We start from the raw sequence: 25739 nt of genomic DNA, 5'->3' as shown, positions 1-25739 counted from the left end.
CTAATAGTTATAGTTGCATCTCTTTGATTACCAGAGAAGCTTATTTTTCTCATGTGTATGCTAACAGTTGTACCTTTACATATGGCTTTTGCAAACTTTGCTACTGGAATTTTCATTTTTTCATATCATGTTACAGAAACTCATTACTTATTGAGATTAATACTTGAGTTTGTCAAATACGTTGCTTGCCTTTTTAAAAACACAATTGTCATTTGGTTTTTAAATTATGTTTATGTTATTTACTGAAGTATAGACATTTTAAAATTGGTTTCTGCAGTTGCATGATATTAAATAGTCATATAAACAATCACCTATATTTCACTATAAATTACTTTTCATAGTATTAATGATTGGAAGTCTCACTCTGCTTACCTAATTCTTACATATTGTAATTATTTGAGCAAGTAAAATAAAGTCAATGATCTTAATTTTTACTCTGTAGAATTCTACTTACAACATAAGTTCTAATTTGGAGTACATTTAAATACAAGTAAATTTGTAAAAACCTTTTCTTTAATACTTTCAGGATCCAAGATGTTGATAAATGTATGGAGTAAGTCTAAAGCCTGCACTCCATACGGTATTTACTGAATATACTCTAAATTAATGCTGCATTATTTGGCAATTCACTTCAAGTTTAGCCTTCAAGTTGTTTACTAAAAGTTCCTCATTTTTTTTTTTGTTTGTTTTGAAACAGGGTCTCATCTGTTACCCCGGCTGGAGTGCAAGGGTGCGATCATAGCTCACTGCTGCCTCGAACTCCTGGGCTACAGTGATCTCCTACCCCAACCTCACAAATAGCTGGGACTGCAGGTGCTTGCCACCACATCCAAGTAATTTTTAAAATATTTTGTAGAGATGGGGGACTCGTTTCTTTTGCCCAGGCTGGCCTTGAACTCCTGGGCTCAAGTGATTCTTCTACCTCGACCTCCCAAAGTGCTACAAGTACAGGTGTGAGCCTCTGCACTTCAGTTTCATGTTTCACTTTTCTTGGTTTCTGTTTCTTCCACACAACCTTCATGGATGTTGAGTCACCCGGCTGCTGTGATAACTGACTCTTTTCTCAACCGACATTCTGTGTCATGCTTTTCCCCCAATCCACCAAAGAAACCTAATTCATTGTCTTCAAGAGGTTTGATAAAGTTTAGTAGAAATTTCATTTGAGTGAAAGTAAAAAAGTTTCCTCTGGGTCTGCTGGATTTCCTAAGGTGCCCCAGGAACTGCTGCACAGGAGAGGCTACCCAGATAGGCTTGGGGCTTCCCACTCTGCTTCACTCAGTTGCCTGGCTTTATCTGTTTTCTTTAGATCTGGATTAAGAAGCAAGCCTCCCCAGGAGGTCCCTTCTGCACTCACCTAAGGGGGATGGGCACGAAAATCCCTGAAAATATGTTAAAATGGAAGAAACAGAACTTATGCAAGGGTCTCTCTCACAGTGTGTTACTGGCTGAAATTGGCACGAAGAAGCCCTGAATGGTGGCGGCTGAGAGCTGCCTCTCACTGCCCTCCACAGCCTGCTGCTTGCTCAGGTAACTCTTGACGCTGAAACTTCTTCCTAAAGTGAGTGGGTCCAGAGGAATATAGGACCTTTATTTTGCTCAGAGACTTTTCTGTAGATAGCATTCAGCTCTTCCTTAAATACTGTTAAATAAATATTCAAATAATTAATTCAGTACCCACTGTACAATGGGTGCAGTGGGTACTGAACTAAGAGCCTGAACTAAGATTCCTGTGGGTCTGGGTTCAATCCTGGTTTTATGTATTCAGGTTCCACACTGAAGTGTGTAGAAATAAAGGGACATTGTTCATTTCTTTTTACTCTTTTTTGCTCTACACTTCTCCAAGAAATGTGGGATTATGTGAAAAGACCAAATCTACGTCTGATTGGGGTGCCTGAAAGTGATGGGGAAAATGGAACCAAGTTGGAAAACACTCTGCAGGATATCATCCAGGAGAAATTCCCCAACCCAGTAAGGCAGGCCAACATTCAAATTCAGGAAATACAGAGAATGCCACAAAGATACTCACTGAGAAGAGCAACTCCAAGACATATAATTGTCAGATTCACCAAAGTTGAAATGAAGGAAAAAATGTTAAGAGCAGCTAGAAGGAAAGGTCGGGTTACTCACAAAGGGAAGCCCATCAGACTAACAGCAGATCTCTTGGCAGAAACTCTCCAAGCCAGAGGAGAGTAGGGGCCAATATTCAACATTCTTAAAGAAAAGAATTTTCAATGCAGAATTTCATATCCAGCCAAACTAAGTTTCATAAGTGAAGGATAAATAAAATCCTTTACAGACAAGCAAATGCTTAGAGATTTTGTCACCACCAGGCCTGCCGTACAAGAGATCCTGAAGGAAGCACTAAACACGGAAAGGAACAACAGGCACCAGCCATTGCAAAAACATGTCAAAATGTAAAGTCCATCGATGCTAGGAAGAAACTGCATCAACTAACGAGCAAAATAACCAGCTAATATCATAATGACATGATCAAGTTCACACAGAACAATATTAACCTTAAATGTAAATGGACTAAATGGTCCAATTAAAAGATACAGACTGGCAAATTGTGTAAAGAGTCAAGACCCATCAGTTTGCTGTATTCAGGAGACCTATCTCACATGCAGAGACACACAGAGGCTCAAAATAAAGGGATAGAGGAAGATCTACCAAGCAAATGGAAAACAAAGAAAAGCAGGAGTTGCAATCCTAGTCTCTGATAAAACAGATTTTTAAACCATCAAAGATCAAGAGAGACAAAGAAGGCCATTACATAATGGTAAAGGGATCAATTCATCAGGAAGAAATAACTATCCTAAATATATATACACCCAATACAGGAGCACCCAGAGTCATAAAACAAGTCCTTAGAGACTTACAAAGACACTTAGACTCCCATACAATAATGGGAGACTTTAACACCCCACTATCAACATTAGACAGATCAATGAGATAGAAAGTTAACAAGGATAACCAGGAATTGAACTCAACTCTGCACCAAGTGGACCTAAAAGACATCTACAGAACTCTCCACCCCAAATCAACGGAGTGTACATTCTTCTCAGCACCACATTGCACTTATTCCAAAACTGACCACATAGTTGAAAGTAAAGCACTCCTCAGCAAATGTACAAGAACAGAAATTATAACAAACTGTCTCTCAGACCACAGTGCAATCAAACTAGAACTCAGGACTAAAAAACTCAATCAAAACCGCTCAACTACATGGAAACTGAACAACCTGCTCCTGAATGACTACTGGGTACATCACGAAATGAAGGCAGAAATAAAGATGTTCTTTGAAACCAATGAGAACAAAGATACAACACACCAGAATCTCTAGGACACACTTAAAGCAGTGTGTAGAGGGAAATTTATAGCACTAAATGTCCACAAGAGAAAGCAGGAAAGATCTAAAATTGACACTCTAACATCACAATTAAAAGAACTAGAGAAGCAAGAGCAAACACATTCAAAAGCGAGCAGAAGGCAAGAAATAACTAAGATCAGAGCAGAACTGAAGGAGATAGAGACACAAAAAACCCTCCAAAAAATAAATGAATCCAGAAGCTGGTTTTTTGAAAAGATCAACAAAATTGATAGCCCTCTAGCAAGACTAATAAAGAAGAAAAGAGAGAAGAATCAAATAGACACAATAAAAAATGATAATGGGGATATCACCACCGACCCCACAGAAATACAAACTACCATCAGAGAATACTATAAACACCTCTACGGAAATAAACTAGAAAACCTAGAAGAAATGGATAATTTCCTGGACACTTACACTCTCACAAGACTAAATCAGGAAGAAGTTGAATCCCTGAATAGATCAATAGCAGGCTCTGAAATCGAGGCAATAATTAATAGCCTACCAACCAAAAAAAGTCCGGGACCAGATGGATTCACAGCCGAATTCTACCAGAGGTACAAGGAGGAGTTGGTACCATTCCTTCTGAAACTATTCCAATCAATAGAAAAAGAGAATCCTCCCTAACTCATTTTACGAGGCCAACATCATCCTGATACCAAAGCCTGACAGAGATACAACAAAAAAAAGAGAATTTTAGACCAATATCCCTGATGAACATCAATGCAAAAATCCTCAATAAAATACAGGTAAACTGAATCCAGCAGCACATCAAAAAGCTTATCCACCATGATTAAGTGGGCTTCATCCCTGGGATGCAAGGCTGGTTCAACATATGCAAATCAATAAACATAATCCAGCATACAAACAGAACCAAAGACAAAAACCACATGATTATCTCAATAGATGCAGAAAAGGCCTTTGACAAAATTCAACAGCTCTTCATGCTAAAAACTCTCAATAAATTCGGTATTGATGGAATGAATCCCAAAATAATAAGAGCTATTTATGACAAACCCACAGCCAATATCATACTGAATGGGCAAAACTGGAAGCATTCCCTTTGAAAACTGGCACAAGACAGGTATGCCCTCTTTCACCACTCCTATTCAACATAGTGTTGGAAGTTCTGGGTGGGGCAATCAGGCAAGAGAAATAAAGGGTATTCATTTAGGAAAAGAAGAAGTCAAATTGTCCCTGTTTGCATATGACATGGTTGTATATTTAGAAAACCCCATCATCTCAGCCCAAAATCTCCTTAAGCTGATAAGCAACTTCAGCAGTCTCAGGATACAAAATCAATGTGCAAAAATCACAAGCATTCTTATACACCGGTAACAGACAAACAGAGCCAAATTATGAATGAACTCCCATTCACAATAGCTTCAAAGAGAATAAAATACCTAGGAATCCAACTTACAAGGGATGTAAGGGACCTCTTCAAGGAGAACTACAAACCACTGCTCAGTGAAATAAAAGAGGACACAAACAAATGGAAGAACATACCATGCTCATGGATAGGAAGAATCAATATTTTGAAAATGGCCATACTGCCCACAGTAATTTATAGATTCAATGCCATCCCCATTAAGCTACCAAAGACTTTCTTCACAGAATTGGAAAAAACTGCTTTAAAGTTCATATGGAACCAAAAAAGACCCCATATTGCCTAGACAATCCTAAGCCAAAAGAACAAAGCTGGAGGCATCATGTTACCTGACTTCAAACTATACTACACACTACAGTAACCAAGACAGCATGGTACTGGCACCAAAACAGAGATATAGACCAATGGAACAGAACAGAGTCCTCAGAAATAATACCACACATCTACAGCCATCTGATCTTTGACTAATCTGACAAAAACAAGAAATGGGGAAAGGATTCCCTATTTAATAAATGGTGCTGGGAAAATTGGCTAGCCCTAAATAGAAAGCTGAAACTGGATCCTTTCCTTACTCCTTGTAGGAAAACTAATTCAAGATGGATTAGAGACTTAAATGTTAGACCTAAAACTAAAAACCCTAGAAGAAAACCTAGATAATAACATTCAGGACATAGGCATGGGCAAGGACTTCATGTCTAAAACACCAAAAGCAACAGCAACAAAAGCCAAAATTGACAAATGGGATCTAATTAAACTAAAGAGCTTCTGCACAGCAAAAGAAACTATCATCAGAGTGAACAGGCAACCTACAGAATGGGAGAACATTTTTGCAATCTACTCATCTGACAAAGTGCTAATATCCAGAACCTATAAAGAACTCAATCAAATTTACAAGAAAAAAACAAACCACCCCATCAAAAAGTGGGCAAAGGATATGAACAGACACTTCTCAAAAGAAGACATTCATATAGCCAACAGACATATGAAAAAATGTTCATCATCACTCGCCATCAGAGAAATGCAAATCAAAACCACAATGAGATACCATCTCACACCAGTTAGAATGGCAATCATTAAAAAAATCAGGAAACAACAGGTGCTGGAGAGGATGTGGAGAAATAGGAACACTTTTACACTGTTGGTGGGAATGTAAACTAGTTCAACCATTGTGGAAAACAGTGTGGCGATTCCTCAAGGATCTAGAACTAGAAATACCATTTGACCCAGCCATCCCATTACTGGGGATATACCCAAAGGATTATAAGTCATGCTGCTATAAAGACACATGCACACGTATGTTTATTGCAGCACTATTCACAATAGCAAAGACTTGGAATCAACCCAAATGTCCAGCAGTGACAGACTGGATTAAGAAAATGTGGCACATATACACCATGGAATACTATGCAGCCATAAAAAAGGATGAGTTCATGTCCTTTGTAGGGACATGGATGCAGCTGGAAATCATCATTCTCAGCAAACTATCACAAGGACAGAAAACCAAATACTGCATGTTCTCACTCATAGGTGGGAACTGAACAATGAGATCACTTGGACACAGGAAGGGGAGCATCACACACCGGGTCCTGTTGTGGGGAGGGAGTAGTGGGGAGGGATAGCATTAGGAGATATACCTGATGTAAATGATGAGTTAATGGGTGCAGCACACCAACATGGCACAGGTATACATATGTAACAAACCTGCACGATGTGCACATGTACCCTAGAGCTTAAAGTATAAAAAAAAAAAAAGAAATAAAGGGACATCGTGTCTGCAATTCATTCTCAAGATTTTCCATAAAAAATTTATATACGTACATTTACACAGATGCATATATATGCTGAGAAAAGGATAAAGCAAATGTGGAAAAATGTTAAAATTTGAGGAGTTTGTCCAGGTGCGGTGGCTCACGCCTGTAATCCTAGCACTTTGGGAGGCCAAGTGGGTGGGTAACGAGTTCGAGACCAGCCTGGCCAACATAATGAAACCCCTTCTCTAAGAAAAATACAAAAAAATTAGCTGGGTGTGGTGGAGTGCGCCTGTAGTCCCAGCTGCTTGGGAGTCTGAGGCAGGAGAATTGCTTGAACCTGGGAGGCCGAGGTTGCTGTGAGCCAAAATTGCACCACTGTACTCCAGCCTGGGTGACAGAACAAGACTCTGTCTCAAAAAAAAAAAAAAAAAATTAAGGAGTCTGGGGATCCTTTGCACTCTTCTTGCAATTTTTCAGTAAGTCTAAAATTAAAGAAGTAATAATTTTGAAACTTGATTTTTAAAGAAGAAAACACTACAGGCTCCTTGAAAACTTGGTAACTACTTGCACTAGATAATTTAAAATGTCCTTTCAAAGTTCTATAATTATTATGTTATATAGTATGTAGAATTATTCTATTATATATGATTATTCTAATAAAATATATATTACATCATTATAATTAGGATAGAATATATAATTATTATAATTATAATATATTATAATATTAATATGTTTTTTGATCATGTGAGTCTAGATTCTTCCATAGAACAACTTACCAACTGTGGTGTTTGTCAAATAGGGCTCAGGTATATTTGAAAAAATCATATACGAATTGTCTGAGATATCATTTTGTCATTGTTCCCTCTGGATTGCGTAAGCATAGAAGACTCACAGAGCAGCTATAAAACATCTCAGTTTTGCAATATCATATGAGGAATGCTGAAGGCTGCTTGAGGGCTTTATGTGCTTATTTACAAATTTAAGGCAAATACGACACATTTTTAAATACTGTCATTCATCAATTAAAGTGCATGCTAGAAATAAAGGTATAATTTGTTTGGAGGATGATAGCTGGCAGTCTTCAAATAATCAATACGAAAAGATCCTGACAGTAACTCTGAATAGAAGAAATATGAATGGTCAAGGTAATGTTAATGAAGTATGAAACCAAAAGATGTTTTCTGAAAAGTCAAAAATTAAATTCTAGTAAATGGAGAAAAGCAGTAGAAGGTTTTTGTAGAACTAATTTAGCTTTTTTTTTTTTTTTTTGAAACAGAGTCACACTCTGTTACCCCAACCGGATTGCAGTTGTGGGATCATAGCTAATTTCAGCCTTAAACTCCTGAGCTCAAGTAATCCTTCTGCCTCAGCCTCTTGAGGAGCTGGGACTACAGACATGCACCACCATGCTCAGCTAATTTTTAAATTTTTTGTAGAGATGGGATCTCACTATGTCGCCTAGGCTGCTCTTGAACTCCTGGCCTTAAGAAATTCTCCTCCCTCAGCCTCTCAAAGTGCTGTGATTATTGGCATGAGCCACAATGCCTGGCCTAATTTAACCTTTAATTAAAAAAAAAAAAGGTCGGGTACTGACAAGTCCCATTCCTACCACTTATGTGAAGGACCTCTATCAAGATAATGTCTCAGCTCTTGGGTTTTGGAGATTGGCTTCCAATTCCACTATCCTACTCCTCATTTCCTTTCTTTTAAATAATGAGGTTTAAAAAATGCCGTGAAGGTTAGTATATGAGAATATTTTTTCAGAATAGCAAATTAGAAAAAGAAATAAAATTATATTGTTTGGTAGGAGACTTTAATTAGAAACACATAAGCACAGTTTTAATATTTGATACTGATATGGTTCGTCTCTGTCCCCACCCAAATCTCATCTTGAATTGCAGCTCCCATAATTCCCATGTGTTGTGGGAGGGACCTAATGGGAGATAATTGAATCATGGCGGTGGTTTCCCCCATACTCTTCCTGTGGTGGTGGAGAAGCCTCACGAGAGCTGATGTATTTATAAGGGATTTCCCCTTTTGCTTGGCTCTCATTTTCTCTTGCCTGCCACCATATAAGTTGTGCCTTTTGCCTTCCATCATGATTGTGAAGCCTCCCTATCCACGTGGAACTGTGAGTTCATTAAATCTCTTTTTCTTTATAAATTACCAAGTCTTGGGTATTTCTTTATCAGCAGCATGTAAACAGACTAATACAGATACCTTTTGAAATACTATTGAAGATGCCTTCAGGGGACTTCTGAGCCAGACTTCCTGGACCGTGGTTCCTGTTCCACATGTCTATCATATTTCTAGCTGCTCCAAACTGCTCTTCACTAAGACTTCTTACATTAACTGTGAAATAAGTGCAGTTTCCCACTGCAGAAATGACTATAACTCATCATTTGATGCTTGAGAACAAACAGGGGTACTGAAATATGCATACAACACCCTGAATATTTTCCAAGTCTGAGACTGTCCCTCAATAAAAATATTATGTGGACATCTTGAATTCAGGAAACTTTGCTACCACTGACATACTGAGATCAAAGAAACCACACGTCTAAACACTAGAAGTTCATTACAGTGAATACCAAACCAATCACAACTGGATATGTAAAGGTTGGCTACTAATTTTGGTCAGGATGAAATAAGTTAAAGAAGTAAGAATAACCTGGAGTTGGGTCCCTCCAGAGTTATGAACAGGTTACAGGTTACAAAGCAATAATAACTGAATTGCTACAAGTTCCTCAGATTCTCTTGTGATTATATGTAAAGACATTTAAGTTTGGGATGATTTTATAAAACTATTCTTTTTTTTTTTTTTTTTTTTTGAGACGGAGTCTCGCTCTGTCGCCCAGGCTGGAGTGCAGTGGCCGGATCTCAGCTCACTGCAAGCTCCGCCTCCCGGGTTCGGGCCATTCTCCTGTCTCAGCCTCCTGAGTAGCTGGGACTACAGGCGCCCGCCACCTCGCCCGGCTAGTTTTTTGTATTTTTTAGTAGAGACGGGGTTTCACCGTGTTAGCCAGGATGGTCTCGATCTCCTGACCTAGTGATCCGCCCGTCTCGGCCTCCCAAAGTGCTGGGATTACAGGCTTGAGCCACCGCGCCCGGCCAAAACTATTCTTAAAATTAAACTTTAATGAGAATATTATATTAAAATATAATCTATTTTCCCTCTTTAAATTATACTTTCATTTGCATGCTGATGTGGAGAACTGGTTTTGAAAAGGAATTAAGTCCTTATTCCTTGATGATTTTGGTCACTGCTTCTGGGTAGCTATTTTGCTCATGAATTCCTTGTCGTAGTCCATCACCTCTATGGTTTACTTCTATTTCTTCTGTAAGTAATAATTTCCCTTCAGGAATGTGCAACTCTGGACATACAAGTTTCTTCCACCCATCCTAGAAATATGTGCCAGGCCAGAAAGACAGGGGATTTGGAAATTAAGAAAAGTAACTATAGGACACTTGTGAGAGATTACGGTTAGTTTTCATAGTGACCCTGAGATTTCCTTTAGGTTTAGAGTCCTGGATACTTTCCAAAAATGTTTTATTTTAAGTTTGAAATTGACAAATAAAATTGAATATACTTATTGTATACAACAAGCTATTTTGAAATATACAGTATCTACAATCTGGAATGGCTAAATTGAACTAATGAACATATGCATTAACTCACATAGTTATCATTTTTTTTTGGTTGAGAACACTTAAAATCAATTCTTTTGGCATTTTTCAAGAATACAACGTATTGCTACTAGCTATAGTCACCATGTTCTGCCATAGACCTCTTAAACTTATCCCTTCCATCTAAATGAAATTTTGTATCCTTTGACTAATATCTTCTCAACCTTCCCGAATCCATTATCTCAGTCCCTGGCAACGACCATTCTATTCTGGACTTTTATGAGTTCAACTTTTTAAATTCAAGTTTTCATTTTTGTGGACATTTCAATTATTACAAACTATTGGGAGCAAATGAATCTTCCAATGCACCTCTTACTTGTGTATAGGTTTTTCCCATTTTGGAAGGAATAGGGTGAATCATAAAGGCGGGATGAATCAGCTTAACCACACTGATACCATCTGACACTATAAAGGGACTACAAATTTAAAGTTAGCATTCTAATTGTAGCTCTGAAATCCAGACTCCCAACATATACTCTTTGCCTTTCACTACACAAGTTTTAGTGCCTCAACTTTAGTGAGTTCTCCTGAGAGACTTTTTATTAGGGTCTGTTCAAATGACAACTTTGACCAAAGTGTGTCTGCTGGTAGCTCTTCCTCTCCATTTTACAATTTACAGCTGTGTAGCTAGAGATCTGTATCCGCAAATGCCTGAATTTTCCAACTCATCTCAGAACTGAATTTGCAAAGACAATATCACTTAAAATTTTGCCACTTAATTCTTTGTGTTTTCCCCAAAGAATCCTAGCCAGCAACTAATTTTCTGCACAAGGTATCAAAAGCACTAAAAGTAGCAGAATCATAAACCTTTGCCTAAACAAAGGGATTGACTTAAATCTATTGAATGGACTCTGCATTTCTTGTGCAGTGTGAAAATGTTTAACATCCTCTGTCTGCCAGTTCTGGTTCTTTAGTTCTGCTCATTATATATAAAAAGCCTCCCTATCCCATATTCAGCTTCCTTTTTTGTTTCTTTTAACAGAAATGCTGGCATGCAACTTACCTCCAGGAATAGCTCAGAGCTGATGCTCTCAATTTAGTCATGCGAATTACATTTTTCTCCTCGTTGGAAACACTCTCCCCCAATCTCTGTAATCATGACCCCATTAGAGCTAGGTGATTTCAATCAAAACGAAACATACAGCTTTCGCTAACCTATGGGAAGGAACACATTCTACAATAGTGTCTAATGACATTCCAAGCTAAAAGAAGTATATTGTTTATCTGGAAGAATATCTTTTCCCTTGGAAAAGAAAGTTTTGTATGTAAGGCTCAGCTTTGATATATTAAATTGTACGCCTGTTTATTTTTTAGGTTGAAAAGTTTTTATCAAGGTTTTCCAATAATGACTGTAACATATAAGAACGATGGAACATTTATAGACACTTTTCATATTAGAAAATATCTACTAGCAGGTGATGTAAAATATACTGAAAAGAATACAAGAGAGTTGTTGAATGGCTTTTTACTTCTCATCATATAATTCTACTTCTGAATCTTTTTCTTAGTCATTTTTGAATATATAAACATTTTTTCTATTAGATAACTTTACCTGTTAAAATGAGCAAAATGGGGGTAGAAACATTAGCTCTGCATGCTATTTTGTTAACAGTCCATATAAAACAGTTACGTATTTTCAAAGGAATATTTTCTCTACTTGGTATTTAATGAATTATGAAACTTTTGGTCCTAAACATGGGTACCTATGCCCATTTCCCTGCTTTATCACACAACATCCCAAGAATTCTGTATACTTACAGAAGCACAGTTATCACACAACATCCCAAGAATTCTGTATACTTACAGAAGCACAGTTTTCAGACTTGTCTTCTATAAAACCAATTTGGCAAGGCATCCTCTGATTCTGCAACCAGTAGTCTGTTGACTCCAGTAGGCTGTTGCTGCGAAGAACCTGGGGGAACCAGAAAAACTCAGTGCTTATTCGGCAATGCTTTCTATCTAAGCTCTCTTTTTTTTCTTATAAAAAAACCTGTAGGTGTTTTCTTTTCCTCAGAGCTTCTGGGTGTTAGAAAAAAAAAAACTTGCAGGATGATAGCACCTCTAAAAGGGATAAAATATCCAACCTAGAATTAGCTGGAGAGAAATACATTAATGTTAACATGGATGTTCTCTCATCAAATTCAACACCTGGGAATGTCAATTGTGTAGCTTTTGCATAGTTTGCAATCAAATGATTGTTTTTGGGGGTATAGTTCTATGGGTGATAGGGGTCAAATTTCGTTTAGTGCTAATGTTCTTTCACACTCCATAAATATTTTCAATTAACAAAATGTGGGTTTTTTTTCCTTTGATGTAATATTGATTCTTCACTTATTTAGTTCTGCTAACATCGCTTTGACTAGTGTACAATATTTCTAGAACGCCTAAGGTACTATGTTAAGTTTAAAAGTTGTTAGAGATAACTAAGAAACAAATTGCATTAAATACCATTTGCTATTTTGAAATAGGATGGTATGGCAAAAATAATTGGAACACATAATTAACAAAACCAAATATGACTTACAAATATCTTAATTCTGGCCTTGGATTCTTAAAGCAAGGAAGAACAAGCGTATTTTGGAGCTGAGATATTTTGAAGATGAAATATTATAAATAACTGCTAATGTCTTTAAATTATCCAATTATTGGCGGGGCACGGTGTCTCACACCTGTAATCCCAGCACTTTGGGAGGCCAAGGCGGGTGGATCACCTGAGGTCAGGAGTTCAAGACCAGCCTGGCCAACATGGTGAGACCTCGTTTCTATTAACCATACAAAAAGTTAGCCAGGTGTGGGGGCGCGCCCCTGTAATCCCAGCTACTGGAGACACTGAGGCAAGAGAATCACTCGAACCCGGTAAGTGGAGGTTGCAGTGAGCTGAGATCGCACCATTGCACTCCAGCCTGGGCAACAAGAGTGAAACTCTGTCTCAGGAAAAAAAAAAAAAAAAAAAAAAAAAGCCAAATATTGTATAACATTTTCTTTATCTTTTTAAAGATTCCCAGTGCTCTTCTGGTACCCTCTACCCTCTATTTTATTAGGGGATAGGTCTGGTAATACTTGACTACTGCTTTCGCTTGAGCAATGTAACAGATTTAAACACTAAAATAGGTTGGTACTTCAATTACATTTCATTCGTACAACAAAAGATTGTCTTCTCTTTTTCTGTGAAGATAGAAATACATTACTTTTGGTCTCTGAATACAGTTAAGTAAATCTAATTCTGACACATTTTGCATGAGTAATATTATTTATCTAAAATAATGAAAATGTATTAATGATAAATGTTATTATAATTTATAATAATATACAATTATATATTAAAATAATATCATTTATCATACTAATGATGAATTTTCATTAATAAATTTTCATCATTCTTTCCCAGAACAGTACAAAAAGACCCTTTGTGGATGAGCAAGTAGTTAAATGATAAACTTGGATTATTACTGCAGACCGACATTGGCTAGGGAGCTTCTCAGTTCTCTTAAATATTTTACCTAAACTGGTTCTTAAAGGGTGGGCTGGGACCTCTCAGGGTCTCTGAAATCTTTCAGAGAGTGCAGCAGTCAGACTACTTCGATAATAATACTAAGATGTTATTTGTTCTTTTTGCTCTCGTTGTCTTGTATATATTCCGTGGAGTTTTCCAGAGGCTACGTGATGTGTGATAGCACAACAGACTGCATGCAGAGGCAGCTAGGACAGCTCAACTGTCTTGTATCAAGTCAGACATTAAGGAGATTTGCAAACATGTGAGCTGAAATTACTCTTTTCGCTAAAGGGTTTTGTTTGGTTTTGGAAAACAAATATTTTTCATAAAAGTATGCTATATAAGATAGTGTGTTTATTATTATTTTAAAATTATTTTGTCAAATAATAAATTCTTATTTAATTTAAATTCTGTTTTATTATTAGAAAATAAAACAAAAACTTTTCTTAGCTTTAATTTGTAACATGGAAATTAGCAATAAGTATAATCTATATAAACAAGAGTTTCTTGAGGTCCCTAATATTTTTCTTAGAGTGCAAAAGAATTTTGAGTTAAAAAAACATTGAGAACCATTGACCCAGATGAACTTTATTTAAAGCAGAAAAAGGCTCTAACTCCACATTCCCTTTATGCCATTCAAATGCCTTTCCCTTTTATTTCCAGCATGGAATAGAGTTTAAGAGCAGCGACATTAGTGGTCTAACTGGGTTGCAATACTAAGTTGGTCGTTAGTAGAAGGATGACCTCAAAGAGATGACTTAAACCCTGAGTTTCAGTCCATAACTGTGAATATGGATACTACTCATCTGGTGGGATCACTGAGGGTATTCAGTGAGATGATATATGTGAAACACTGTGCCATGGAAATGGTAAGTTATTCTCTCAGAACTTGGTTTTTACTGTTACTATTTGAAGGTGGCTGAAAAGGATAATAGAACTTTGGATGCCTTCTGTCTGAAATGAGAGGACTGAAAATATTTCAGATGTGTGATGGCAGATTTTCTTTAGCAAGTATTCTGGTCTAAGGTGTAATTTTAGCTATGCATTTTGTAGTATTAATAGTTACAGCTACTATTTTTGTATGCTTAGAATATGTTGAAGTTGTGCTAAAATTTTCACACACATATATATATTTTTACTTTTTCACTTAATCTTTTTTTGCAATGCTATGAGGTAGGAATTATTTGAAGGATACGAATCTTTACAGAAATTTTCAGGTTGAAAATCAAGACCTTGAGCCTCAGAGAGATTTGAATTTCTGCCCCAAGTTGTTCAGAGCCTGACTTTGGATGTGAAATTACTGAACAGGGCTGTCTTATATACCCATACAAATGGGTATGATTTGGGGTATGTTTCCAAAAACTTATCTGCATCTATTTTTTTTGTAAATAAAACTACATTTTCTTATGGACTTCCATTTTAAAGTTAGTTTTCTATGAATGAAATTCTGAGGTGACAATTTTCTTGAAGGATAGGAAACTTTTTGTGATGTAAATTACATACTGTAGTTAATCTACTTGGCAAGTATTATCAGTATTTTAATGTTTCAAAGGAAAGCATGCTTTTACACCTAATTGAGTTATCTTTAAGCCAACCGATGTTATCATGCTTCTGCTCCTTGCCTTTCTGTGATCCCTAGATCTTGGAACACCCAACTATAAAGCACTCGTTAACTCTGTGCATAAGAATATTAAAGATTTAAAATACAGGCATCATCACTTCTCGGCCTTTTGGCTAAGATCAAGTGTAAAACACAGGCATCCAATGAGCATACCAGTTCATAATGCCTTACAATGCAGTTTAACAAATATTCTGACTAAGAATCACTTCTCAGTCATTCTAGAGCTCACTACTCAGAATTATATCCTGCACCTTGTCTACATTCTGATATATTTAGGACACATAATACCATGGTTACAACAAAGTATGTCAACAGAGTAAAGCAACTGTCACTTATCAGTATCGGCCTTAGGAAGGGGACAGAGTTCAAACACAATTCACTGGGTGGTTTCAGAAAATTGGTGGGCTGGATGGGTACATTTTCCTGGTGAAACACAGACAGGCAGAGGGGGACTTGCCAAAAGTCATCAGTCTGAAACTGTACACTGCAAAGACTCCAGAGCTATGAAAGGGGCTGTCTGAAGATGAGGCTAGTTGGGAGAAGAGCTGGCTACCTGTGGGATTTCACCTGCATTTAACTTCTCTAACAGAGAAATGTGCACAGACAGATTAATCTGCCAAGTCCTCGGCAGATATTTCGAAGGTATTAATTCTTTTGAACCTATTTGAAAAATAAATAACTAAAAATATACAAAGACCTTGCTCTGTCCTATCCTAGAAGTGAGGAAAATGTCAAGTGCTTTAGGGATCTGCTCATTCAATGAAAAATTTTAGAAAGATTTCTCATTTGACTCTTCCATTTCCCTGGGATACTGTGGATCTTTCCTAAAGCACATCTTTGCTTTAGAAGAAACAGAAATAGCAAAATAAGGAACTGAAATTTAAAATAAAACCTAAATCTTGCCGTGCTTAAGAAGAAATGTTTGGAGGAGAGCTTCTTTGTTTGGTGAGAACATTTATTCGCCACATAAATGTAACTTTAAAATTTTAATTTTATCATCATTAAAAATTAGTTCATCTAATTATATCAATAATTAAACATTTTTCCATAAATTTCATTAACATTTAGATGATTCATTATTAAATATTTATATTTTTAATTATTGACCCAATAATTGTACATTTATTGAGAACTGTCTGGGCTAATGCCCTAACCCACACTATTATCTGAATTAAATCTCTAGGCTTGTGAGGTAAATTCTCAAGGCTAACATAGATAAGGTTCTTAAAACAGTGCCCGGTGCATCCTAAGTGCCCAATAAGCATTAGCTATCATAATAGTTACTATTTCCTTTGCCCAGGCTTAGAGGGATCAAGAATTTATCTAGTTTTTGCAGAACTTGAATTTCAGTCAGGTTCCCAGACATTAGAGCGTCCACTAAGGCAGTGTTCCATTGAAATTATATAGTTTCTCATTTTCAAGTTCTACCAAATCCCAGTCTATACATTTATCCATATCTCGCTTTCTGTGTCTGAGCTCAGGTGTGTTCAGGAGGTTCGAATTCCAGTCCTGATTCCTTGTTAACTGTGTAGTTAAGTCCACTAGCTCCTGGCCTCCCTGTGCCTTTGGTAAACAATTAAAACAAATGATCTGAAGGCCACTTCTATACCAACCATCATGTCGTTCTCCTCCTCCCTTCTGCTTTTGCTCCTCCTCCTTCTCCCTTTCTCAAATAGTATACATTGAGAGCCAAATAAGCAAGAGAGAATAAAAATGCGGACTTCAGTAAACCACTTAGCAGCATATGTTAAGCAATTTCAGCCTGTGAAAAGCTTTTAGTTTCATGGCTTGGACAAATCATAAGGAAAAGAAGAATGCTTGAAGGAAGAATATGTGCTTGAGAATTCAATGATTTTGAAGCTTTATGAATATAGTCTCCCTGCTGAGAAAGTTGCTTTCTGAGAAGGAAAAGAAAAACTCACCAGGCTCTCAACGGCTCATTTATTTATCTGCTGTTTTTTGTTACGGACTTACTTATTTTAGATGAAGAGCTAATAATGAATGTTTTGTGTGTTCATGAATTTGAAATAATAATGGCACATTTTCTTTTAAAATTTCATGAGTGCAGTAAATAAGGTTAGGAAGATCCTTTTGTTCTACATTACAGTTACGTTTCTTTTTATATAGAGAACCAAGTTGAAGAAATGTAGTATTGATTAGACAGAGAGGGAGAAATAGACTCTTAGTAACTTGGACACAGTCCCAAACATCACTGAGCAATGTCTTAATAATTTTTAAGTAATTTAAATAGGAGAAGACAGTGACTGGTGGTTAGTCACAGAGGTTTGGGGGCAGAACTGATATTAAATCCCATTTCATCTTATTGAATGAGCTTGGGCAAGTCGTTTAACTTCTGTGGGACTTAGTGTTTACATCTATTACATGAAGATAATTAAAGACATTTCAGAAGTTTATTCTAAGGATCAAATGAGAAAATGCTTGTAAAGGGCTAGCCTCGACAGAGTATGCAATTGATACATGGTTGCTATTAGTATCAGAAATGCAGGAAAATTTAGACAATATCTGTTTCATCGAACATTTTCTCGGCCTCTTCACAACATTTGACAATTCCTCTTCTTTTATTTATTATTCATGACGTGCCATTGTCATTTTCCTCCTCCTGCTTCTCTACTCTCCTTCAGTCAGTATTAGTCAGCCAATGCTCACTGAGCTCTTTTGATGTCGGCACTGAGAATATTAAGAGGGATAACTCTACCAGAGGAAGAACAAACACTCTGACTGTGATAAAGGAAATCTGGTGCTTTGATAAATGACAATCCAGGTCAGCTATCACCAAGGATGGACTGGTCAGTTCTCCCTGGGGGAAGGGATGGCAAAGGGCTTTGCCCTTGACCAGAGCATTGAAAGGTGGATCTGTGTTGTCTGGATGTATCAGGGCAGGTGGAGAAGACATGTGTCTCTTTTCAGCTAGTTTTTCCTCCCCAGGTGTGGTAAATATAAGTATTCCTTATAGTTTGGTCGTCAGTGTGTTGGTCTTTCTACTCTCATCAATCATTTTCCTTATCTCCTTAGCATTCACAGAGTCTCAGGGAATTAATTACAACCTGGAGGGATGACTCGCTGATCCGTAGCTCCAGGTTTAACCTTTCTGTAGAGCTTGACTTTTTGCACTCCTGTTAGTTATTACTTTTGGATTTCTTGCTGTCACCTTGGACTATTCATGACTACACACAAACTCCCTCCTTCCCCACTTTCAGTGCCTAAGAGAAACCTGACTTCCTGACTTCCCTATTTGCAGTTGATGTCAGGACAATTCTCCCAATTACCCTTGCTTGAAAATTCGGTGCTATCTGAAACATCTCTTTATCTATTTCCTGTCTTATAGTCTGCTCTCCAAAGTTTAATTTGGAGAGCAAATTACTTAACAATTAGCAGTTACTTAAGTTCTTTCAATTACTTAAAAAATAGCAATTTTTTAGTGCACATCATGGATTACTCTCCAGGTAATACAACAGTGAGTAATACGTAACTGGTCTCCATATTTATGGAACTTAAAATCTGGCTTGGGAGTCAAACAGAAAATAAAGGAGCATTGAAGTACACACTTAATTATACACTGTGGTGGCTATCATGAAGAAATAAACATAGTACAGTGATAGGGAATAAAAGGGATGGGGATTGTTACAGTTTGAATGAATGTGTCCTCCCCTCTCCCCACCCCATCCCATCAACTCAGAGGTTAAAATCAAATCCCCAATGTGTTGGCGTTAAGAGGTAAGGCCTTTGGGAAGTAATTAGGTTAAAAGGGCTCTGCCCTCATGCATGAAATTAATGCCCTTATTAAAAAAAGGCTTGAAAGCTTTTTGCCCTTCTCCCATGTGAGGACATGGCAAAAAGGCACCATCTATGGAGAATGAGACTTCATCAAACACTGAATTTGCTCTCACCTTGATCTTGGACTTTCCAGACTCTAGAACTGTGAGCCATAAATTCCTGTTGTTTGTAAATTACACAGTTTAGCATATTTTGTGATAGCAGCTCTAACAAACTAAAACAGAGATGATACTTGAGATGGGAAGTTAGGGAAGGCTGGACACACACAAAGGTCCTATGTATTCATATTGTAATTCTCTCATCTCTCTATCTTCCTTATCTCTGAAATCCATCTAGCTCACTAAAACCAAAATAAAGAGTAAAAATGTAAGCTTTGAGGACAAATCTGGTTTCAAATTGCAGATTTTCCCATTAATGACCTGTTCAACCTAAGGCAAGTCACTTAACTTCTGAGTCTCAGTTTTCCCACCTACAAAATGAGGGTGGCATTTCTACTCACAATGAGGAATCTTTTGCAGACACTAGAAATAATGAATGCACATACTATCTGATTATTTCAAGTGCTCACGAAGAGTAGCTATTGTTATTATTAATATTATTACTAATGTTATATAATTCTCTCATAAGACTTTGACCGCAATTGACTAACTGATCCAATAAATATGACTGAGGACCTTCTAATCCTGTCAGAAACTAAGCTGGGTTTTGCAAAACAAGACAGAAGGACAATATTTGCTGTGGGTGAGCCCAAATTTTTATGGGCTTTTTGCCAAACAATAGGCTAGCATTCAAGACAGAACAGATTCTAATTCAGTTCTCTCCTGTTAATCTTTTGATAAACAGTGACTAAACTCCAATGTTTAAGATACTGCATTTTGCCCAACTTAGACGTTTCCTAGGCTTTGTCTCAGATTATCTCCCTCCATAAATACTCTGCTATAATCCACAAGTTTAATAAACAGCTCTACCACACAGCCTTTATGATGCACACATTTTTTTCCGCATCATTCCATCTGCTCCCTGAAGTTTTCATCAATGTTCTTCCCCAACCCTCAAGATATAACTGAAACTGAGCCTGCCCCTATATAAATATTTCCCTGTTCTTGTGAAGTTTTTGTAATACAAACAGAATTTCTTCCTCAGAATATTGGAAGGTGCATGCTTCCCAGTATATATATTACATAAATATATACGTATTCAATTTGTGTCCAACACTTTTCTCCCTACATACCATTGGTACAGAACAGCTGCTTGCTGTTTGACAGCAAAATCTCTTATCAACATCTCTTAAATGCATTTGTTAGACTCTATACTTGATGATAACTTTGGACAGTGTGATGCTAACTTTCAAATGAGACACAAAGTATTAATAAATGTGTGCTGGAGATGTGGAGAGAAAAAGCAAGAGGAGCAGTAAAATAAAGGGAGCCAGAGAAGTCCATTGGAAGAGGCATGGGCATCACTCAGAGGAGACTCTCCAGGCTCCTGTTGCAGTTCGAGACTCTTTCTAGGGCACTCAGTTACATTTTCTTACACAAGAAGACTGCGATGTGAGTGGTTCATTGGATTTGAATGGTGAATGGTAAAGATAGAGAAGAGATGATTGGAATGAAGGCAAGTACTAAGCCACTTAGATCTATTTGCTTGGCAAAATGATGACATCTTTACTCGAGGTAACATTTTCTTGATAGAGATACTGCCTTCCTATAGAATTCACATTTTATGTGTAAAGTTCTATGAGTTTTGAAAAATGCACATGGTTGTGTAACCAGCAACCGAATCAAGATACAGAAGAGTTTCATCACCTTCCTCCAATCCCTCCTTCTCCTTGTAATTAAATGTATCCTAAGTTCCAGCCCCTGGCAACGACTGATATGATTTCTTTCCTTTCCTTTTTTTTTTTTTTTTTTTTGTAGAAGGTGAATAAAGAAAATTGCAAAATTTTATTGGTGCGTTAAAAGAGGGCATGAGTAAGTGAAAAATTGTGACATATGAAGGGAAAAAATTGTGACATATTAAGAGATAAAAAGACAATAGTTTAGCTTTATTCCAATTTTTTTATCTGATTTATATCCCTAGACAATATTACAGCTTCATTCTAATTTATTCATTTGATTTGTATCCCTAAAATGTTGCCTTTTCTAAAATGTTATGCAGATGGAGTTGTATAATATGTAACCTTTTATGACCTGTTTCTTTCTCTTAGCATAATGAGTTTGAGATTCATCTATATTATCGTGTGCATGAGTAGTGTTTGCTTTCTTTTGTTGCTGAGCAGTATTCCATTCTATGGAGATACACAGAGTTATTTTTAAAGCCATTCACTAGCTGAAGGAAATTTGGGTTGTTTCAGTTTGGGGCAAATATAAATAAAGTTGCTATAAACATTTGCCTACAGGTTTATGTTTAAATTTAAGGTTTTGCTTTTCTCGGGTAAGTACCCAAGAATGAAATTACTAAGTCATATGGTAACTTTATAAGAAACTGAAAAAATGTCCTTTAAAGTGGGTTTACCATTTTCCGTTTCCACCAGCAAGGTATGAGAGTCCAACTTGTCCCGTATCCTTGGCAGTACTCAGTGTTGTCAATTTTTGCTTTTAAATTGATTTTAGTAATTCTAACAGGTGCATAGTGGTATTTCTTTGTGGTTTGTTTTCCTTTCCGTTTTAAGATATCTTTTTTCTTTTCAAGATACTTTTAAAATAAAAATTAAGTCTGGATTCCATATTGGCTCATATCATATTCAAAAGTATTAATTAGACTCTATATTTAATGTAAGCTTTGGAATGCTATTATGAAACAAGGATAATGCCATCCCTATTAAGTTTTCATTCATCTTTCAATCAGCTACTTGTTGAGCACCTGCTCTCTGTACTAGCCACTGTTTAATTGGAGCATTGGTGAACAAAGCAAGAATGACAACAACAAAAAACCATTTTCCTTTTCATTCTGTTGTAGGAGGACACATCATAATCACATAAATTATAAATAAGCATATATATGTCAGATAATGAAAACTACTATGAAAGTAAATAAAGCCAGACAAAGGGATAAGGAAATAAGGGATGCTATTTGGACAGTATGTCGTGGCAGGCCTTTCTAAGGATGACATAGAGTAGAGATCTGAATGAAGTGAGAAGCCAGCCACACTCCCATCTGAGGGCAGAGCAGCCTCCCAGGCAGAGATTACCGGGGACAGCAAAGGTTCATAGAAGGAATATGCATGGTGTGTTTGAAGGATGGTAAATGTCTGGTGCAGAATGAGCGGCGGAGGAAGTGATGGGACATGAAGGTTCCCAGTAGTGGGAAAGAATCTTTCATCCTTCAATGAAAAGAAATTCCTTGCTGAGCTGGGCCAGATGCTCTCTAATGCCTTGAAGCACTGTAAAAGTCTGCAAAACTTTTTTAGTATAATTTTGCAAAGTTTAGTCACTGGCTTAATTCATGCTTAATTGCTGACTTAAATATTTTATAATAGTTAAAAAGCCTAGTACACACACACACACACACACTCTCTCTCTCTCTCTCTCTCTCTCTCTCATGCTGGACCTGGAAGTCAGGAGGTTTCATTTAATTTTATACATTTAACTTTATGCTGATCTAGCTTATGTCATAGCAAACTTTCTGAGACTTCTATAGTCTTTTGTTTTCCACTCTGGAATAGAAATACTTTCCCATTATTTCACGGGGCAACTGTGTAATGCCTATTTAAAGCACACTGAACTACTAAGAAGAAACAATAAAAGAAAATTGAAATAAAATTATTGCATGGAAGAAAAAAATTGGCATCAGAAACTCAGTGAGTTAGTCTCCATTTCTCAGAAGGTTTAATTAAATATTAGGATAACATTTTTCTCTAACGATGATTTTACTGGATGACTGCCTGAGTCCTTGTGCATTAGCCTCCTTTGACAAAAAGGAGAAATGGTTTCCAAAGTATGAATATTCTTGTTTTATTATTCATACAACATATTCTGTAATTCTATTTGGTTGGATGTAAAGTATTCATGCATTCTACAATTGACACCTAATAAAATTTAGAAATTTTGTAACTGGTTATTTTTAAAGTGTCATAAAATAATGGCGTTCTTTTAGCTCTTGGAACAAAATGATTCTCTGTTATCAAGGAGAATTTACCAGATCAAAGGTATGATTGATTGGAAGGGTTGGGAAGGAAATGGTTATTAGTGAGCCTACCATTCATTCTCTCCCTTTACTGTAAAGGCAGGTAGGAGGGAAGACTACCAGAGAAGAGAAAAGGTAAAATTGTCATCTCATGATAAACATACAAATGAATGACCTTCAGATAAACTAATTGTGTTTTTCTAGTAGGAGAGTCCTTATCTATGAAATACTTTTTGCAATACATACCTGGTCTAAGTTTGTTTCTGTTAAATAAATATGGATTACACTATTTTATGGAGCATTTATCTCTGACAAATATCACATAAGGATGTAATTTGAGCACAAAATGGAGATGCTTTATGAACAAAAGCCCCCCTTTCTTTGAAATTTATGTCCCTATATATGTAACTTAGAGACTTTGTATATTATCCTGGGCCAGGATGCTTCCTAAGATGGCAAGAAATGACCTGCATGCCTTCTGTACAGTCTCAGATATCTCTCTATCTTTCTTGTGCCACTCAATTACCGGTATTCTGGGTGCTACACTGTATCTTAATGTTGTCAAAATAATAAGAGTACAGAGGAGGAGTTAGAGCTTGGGAACTGATGAGGACTGAAAAAGAAGTATCAAGCCACACTACCTCTGTCATATTACACAGATGTCAGCTGGCTGAAGAAGGCTTTGAAAGTTGATCAGAGCTTTATCCACATGAATGCAGTAACTGAGTTTGAGTCTCAAGTATAAAATGCAAGAGTTACAAAAACAGATACACTCAGGAAATGCAAATATAGTATAATTTATGAATGATCAGCAATGGTTTAAGCAGAATCAAGTTAGACACATAAATAGAGGACAGCTGATTAATTGTTATTTAGAGTCAGCATAATGCTATAATATTTATACTATCAGTGAAGGGAATGTGATTTTAATGCTAAGAGAAGGAAAATATAGGAAGAAATACACATGTAGGAAAATATATGAAATGCATGAAAGCCTTCCATCGACTTTGGATTATTTTGTGTTGGTATGCAAAGTATAGGTAGTGCAGAATTTGCCACTAGACAAAGGGACAATGAATTTGATGGCCACGTATCTCTTGAGTATTGGTGCATGCCTTTGGACTGTGGCAATTAAGATGTAAGTGACACGGCCTGCTGCAGTGACTCCTGTCTGTAATCTCAGCACTTTGAGAGGCTGAGGCAGGAGGATGACTTAAGGCCAGGAGTTCATGACCAACCTGGGCAATATTGTGAAACCCTGTCTCTACAAAATAATAAAAACAAAAAATTAGCCAGGCATGGTGCCTTGGATCTATAGTCTGAGCTACTCAGGATGCTGAGGTGGGAGGATCACTTGAGCCCAGGAGTTCGAGGCCACAGTAAGCCATGATCACACTACTGCACTCCAGGCTGGGTGACAAAGCAAGACAAAATAAAGTAATAAAATAAAGTAAAAAAGAGATAGTTCTCTTTTCTCTGACTCTTCTCTTCTTGGGAAAAAGCTACAGGAAACAACTGCATGCAGATGGGCCCATAATCTGTGAAGGGATACAAATGTTTCTTGGATACTTTCCATCCTGGAGAGTATGAGCCTGATATGAGACTTTTAGAGTGAGTTCCCTTCTCAAGAGGCAGAGATGTGCCTAGTGAATGTAAGGGTGTAAAGGAGAGGGCTCACTGTAAAGGATCATGAGCCACAAGGTCCCTTGTAGAGACGTGTTCCAATTTATCTGAGCCATGTTATTCCTTCCCACGTTGACACTGGCAGGACTGAAAACTGGCACTTTAATCAGAAAGGTGAGTCCGGCATGATATGAGAAAGATGGATGCTATGAGGACACGTGGGGAATGTAGTGTGTACTCCAGCCTACTATGCTGGGAACGTTTCTTACAGGAGGGACTGAAAGAAAACAGGGGAGGCCTTGAGGCCAGTGATAGGGAGCAGGCTGGCTAGTCTTTTTTTAAGTATCCAAAGATAGAAAGGAGAATTTTTAATGCTGGATTAGATATATTCAATGTAAACCCGCTGTATTTCTAGAGAGATATTTAATACATAAAATACAGAAGGCTTGGGGTAATGACCACAGGAATTCAGAAAAACAGATCACTTGCCTAGTTCCAGCAGTACAGCATCAGCCTCAACTCCACAAAATGTTCTAAGCTATTTTAAGTTTTCAGAGTCCTCCTTTTTGATCTTCCTTTTTTTTTGTTTTTTTAAAGGAAAAAAGTAAAAGCATGCAGGTTCCTTCCAGGGGCTCTTCACATACAGTGAAAAGGATGCTCAAGGAACTGAGCTGTAGAGAACAGAACAAGGCTGGCATGTTGGACTGTCACCACTGTATAGAAAAAATTGCTGGAGGCAACGAGAAGTGAGCAGAGTTCAGAGTCCAGAAGAGAAGTCCTCAAACAGACTGACTTCAGAATAAGAAGCTGAATTGTATTTAAACTGCAAAACAAGCCATAACTGATGGCTTAAAATTTTCCCATCTAGGGTCACCACATTGGTA

General features: G+C 37.1%; 1 protein-coding gene across 7 annotated transcripts in view; it reads right to left on the bottom strand.

The window, feature by feature from the left end:
• Nucleotides 1–25739, bottom strand: part of SPHKAP (SPHK1 interactor, AKAP domain containing) — a 196497-nt gene that overhangs the window by 111898 nt on the left and 58860 nt on the right. For all 7 annotated transcript variants that reach the window (XM_050752094.1, XM_050752097.1, XM_050752095.1 and 4 more), the window contains one exon: nucleotides 12003–12110. In XM_050752094.1, the coding sequence (XP_050608051.1) occupies nucleotides 12003–12110 (108 nt within the window). The remainder of the gene's footprint in view (nucleotides 1–12002; nucleotides 12111–25739) is intronic.

This window comes from Macaca thibetana, chromosome 12 (assembly GCF_024542745.1).
Source record: "Macaca thibetana thibetana isolate TM-01 chromosome 12, ASM2454274v1, whole genome shotgun sequence".
In the NCBI taxonomy this organism is placed as follows: Eukaryota; Metazoa; Chordata; class Mammalia; order Primates; family Cercopithecidae; genus Macaca; species Macaca thibetana.
Note: the sequence above shows the minus strand (reverse complement) of the source record. Positions and strands in the feature narration are given on the sequence as shown.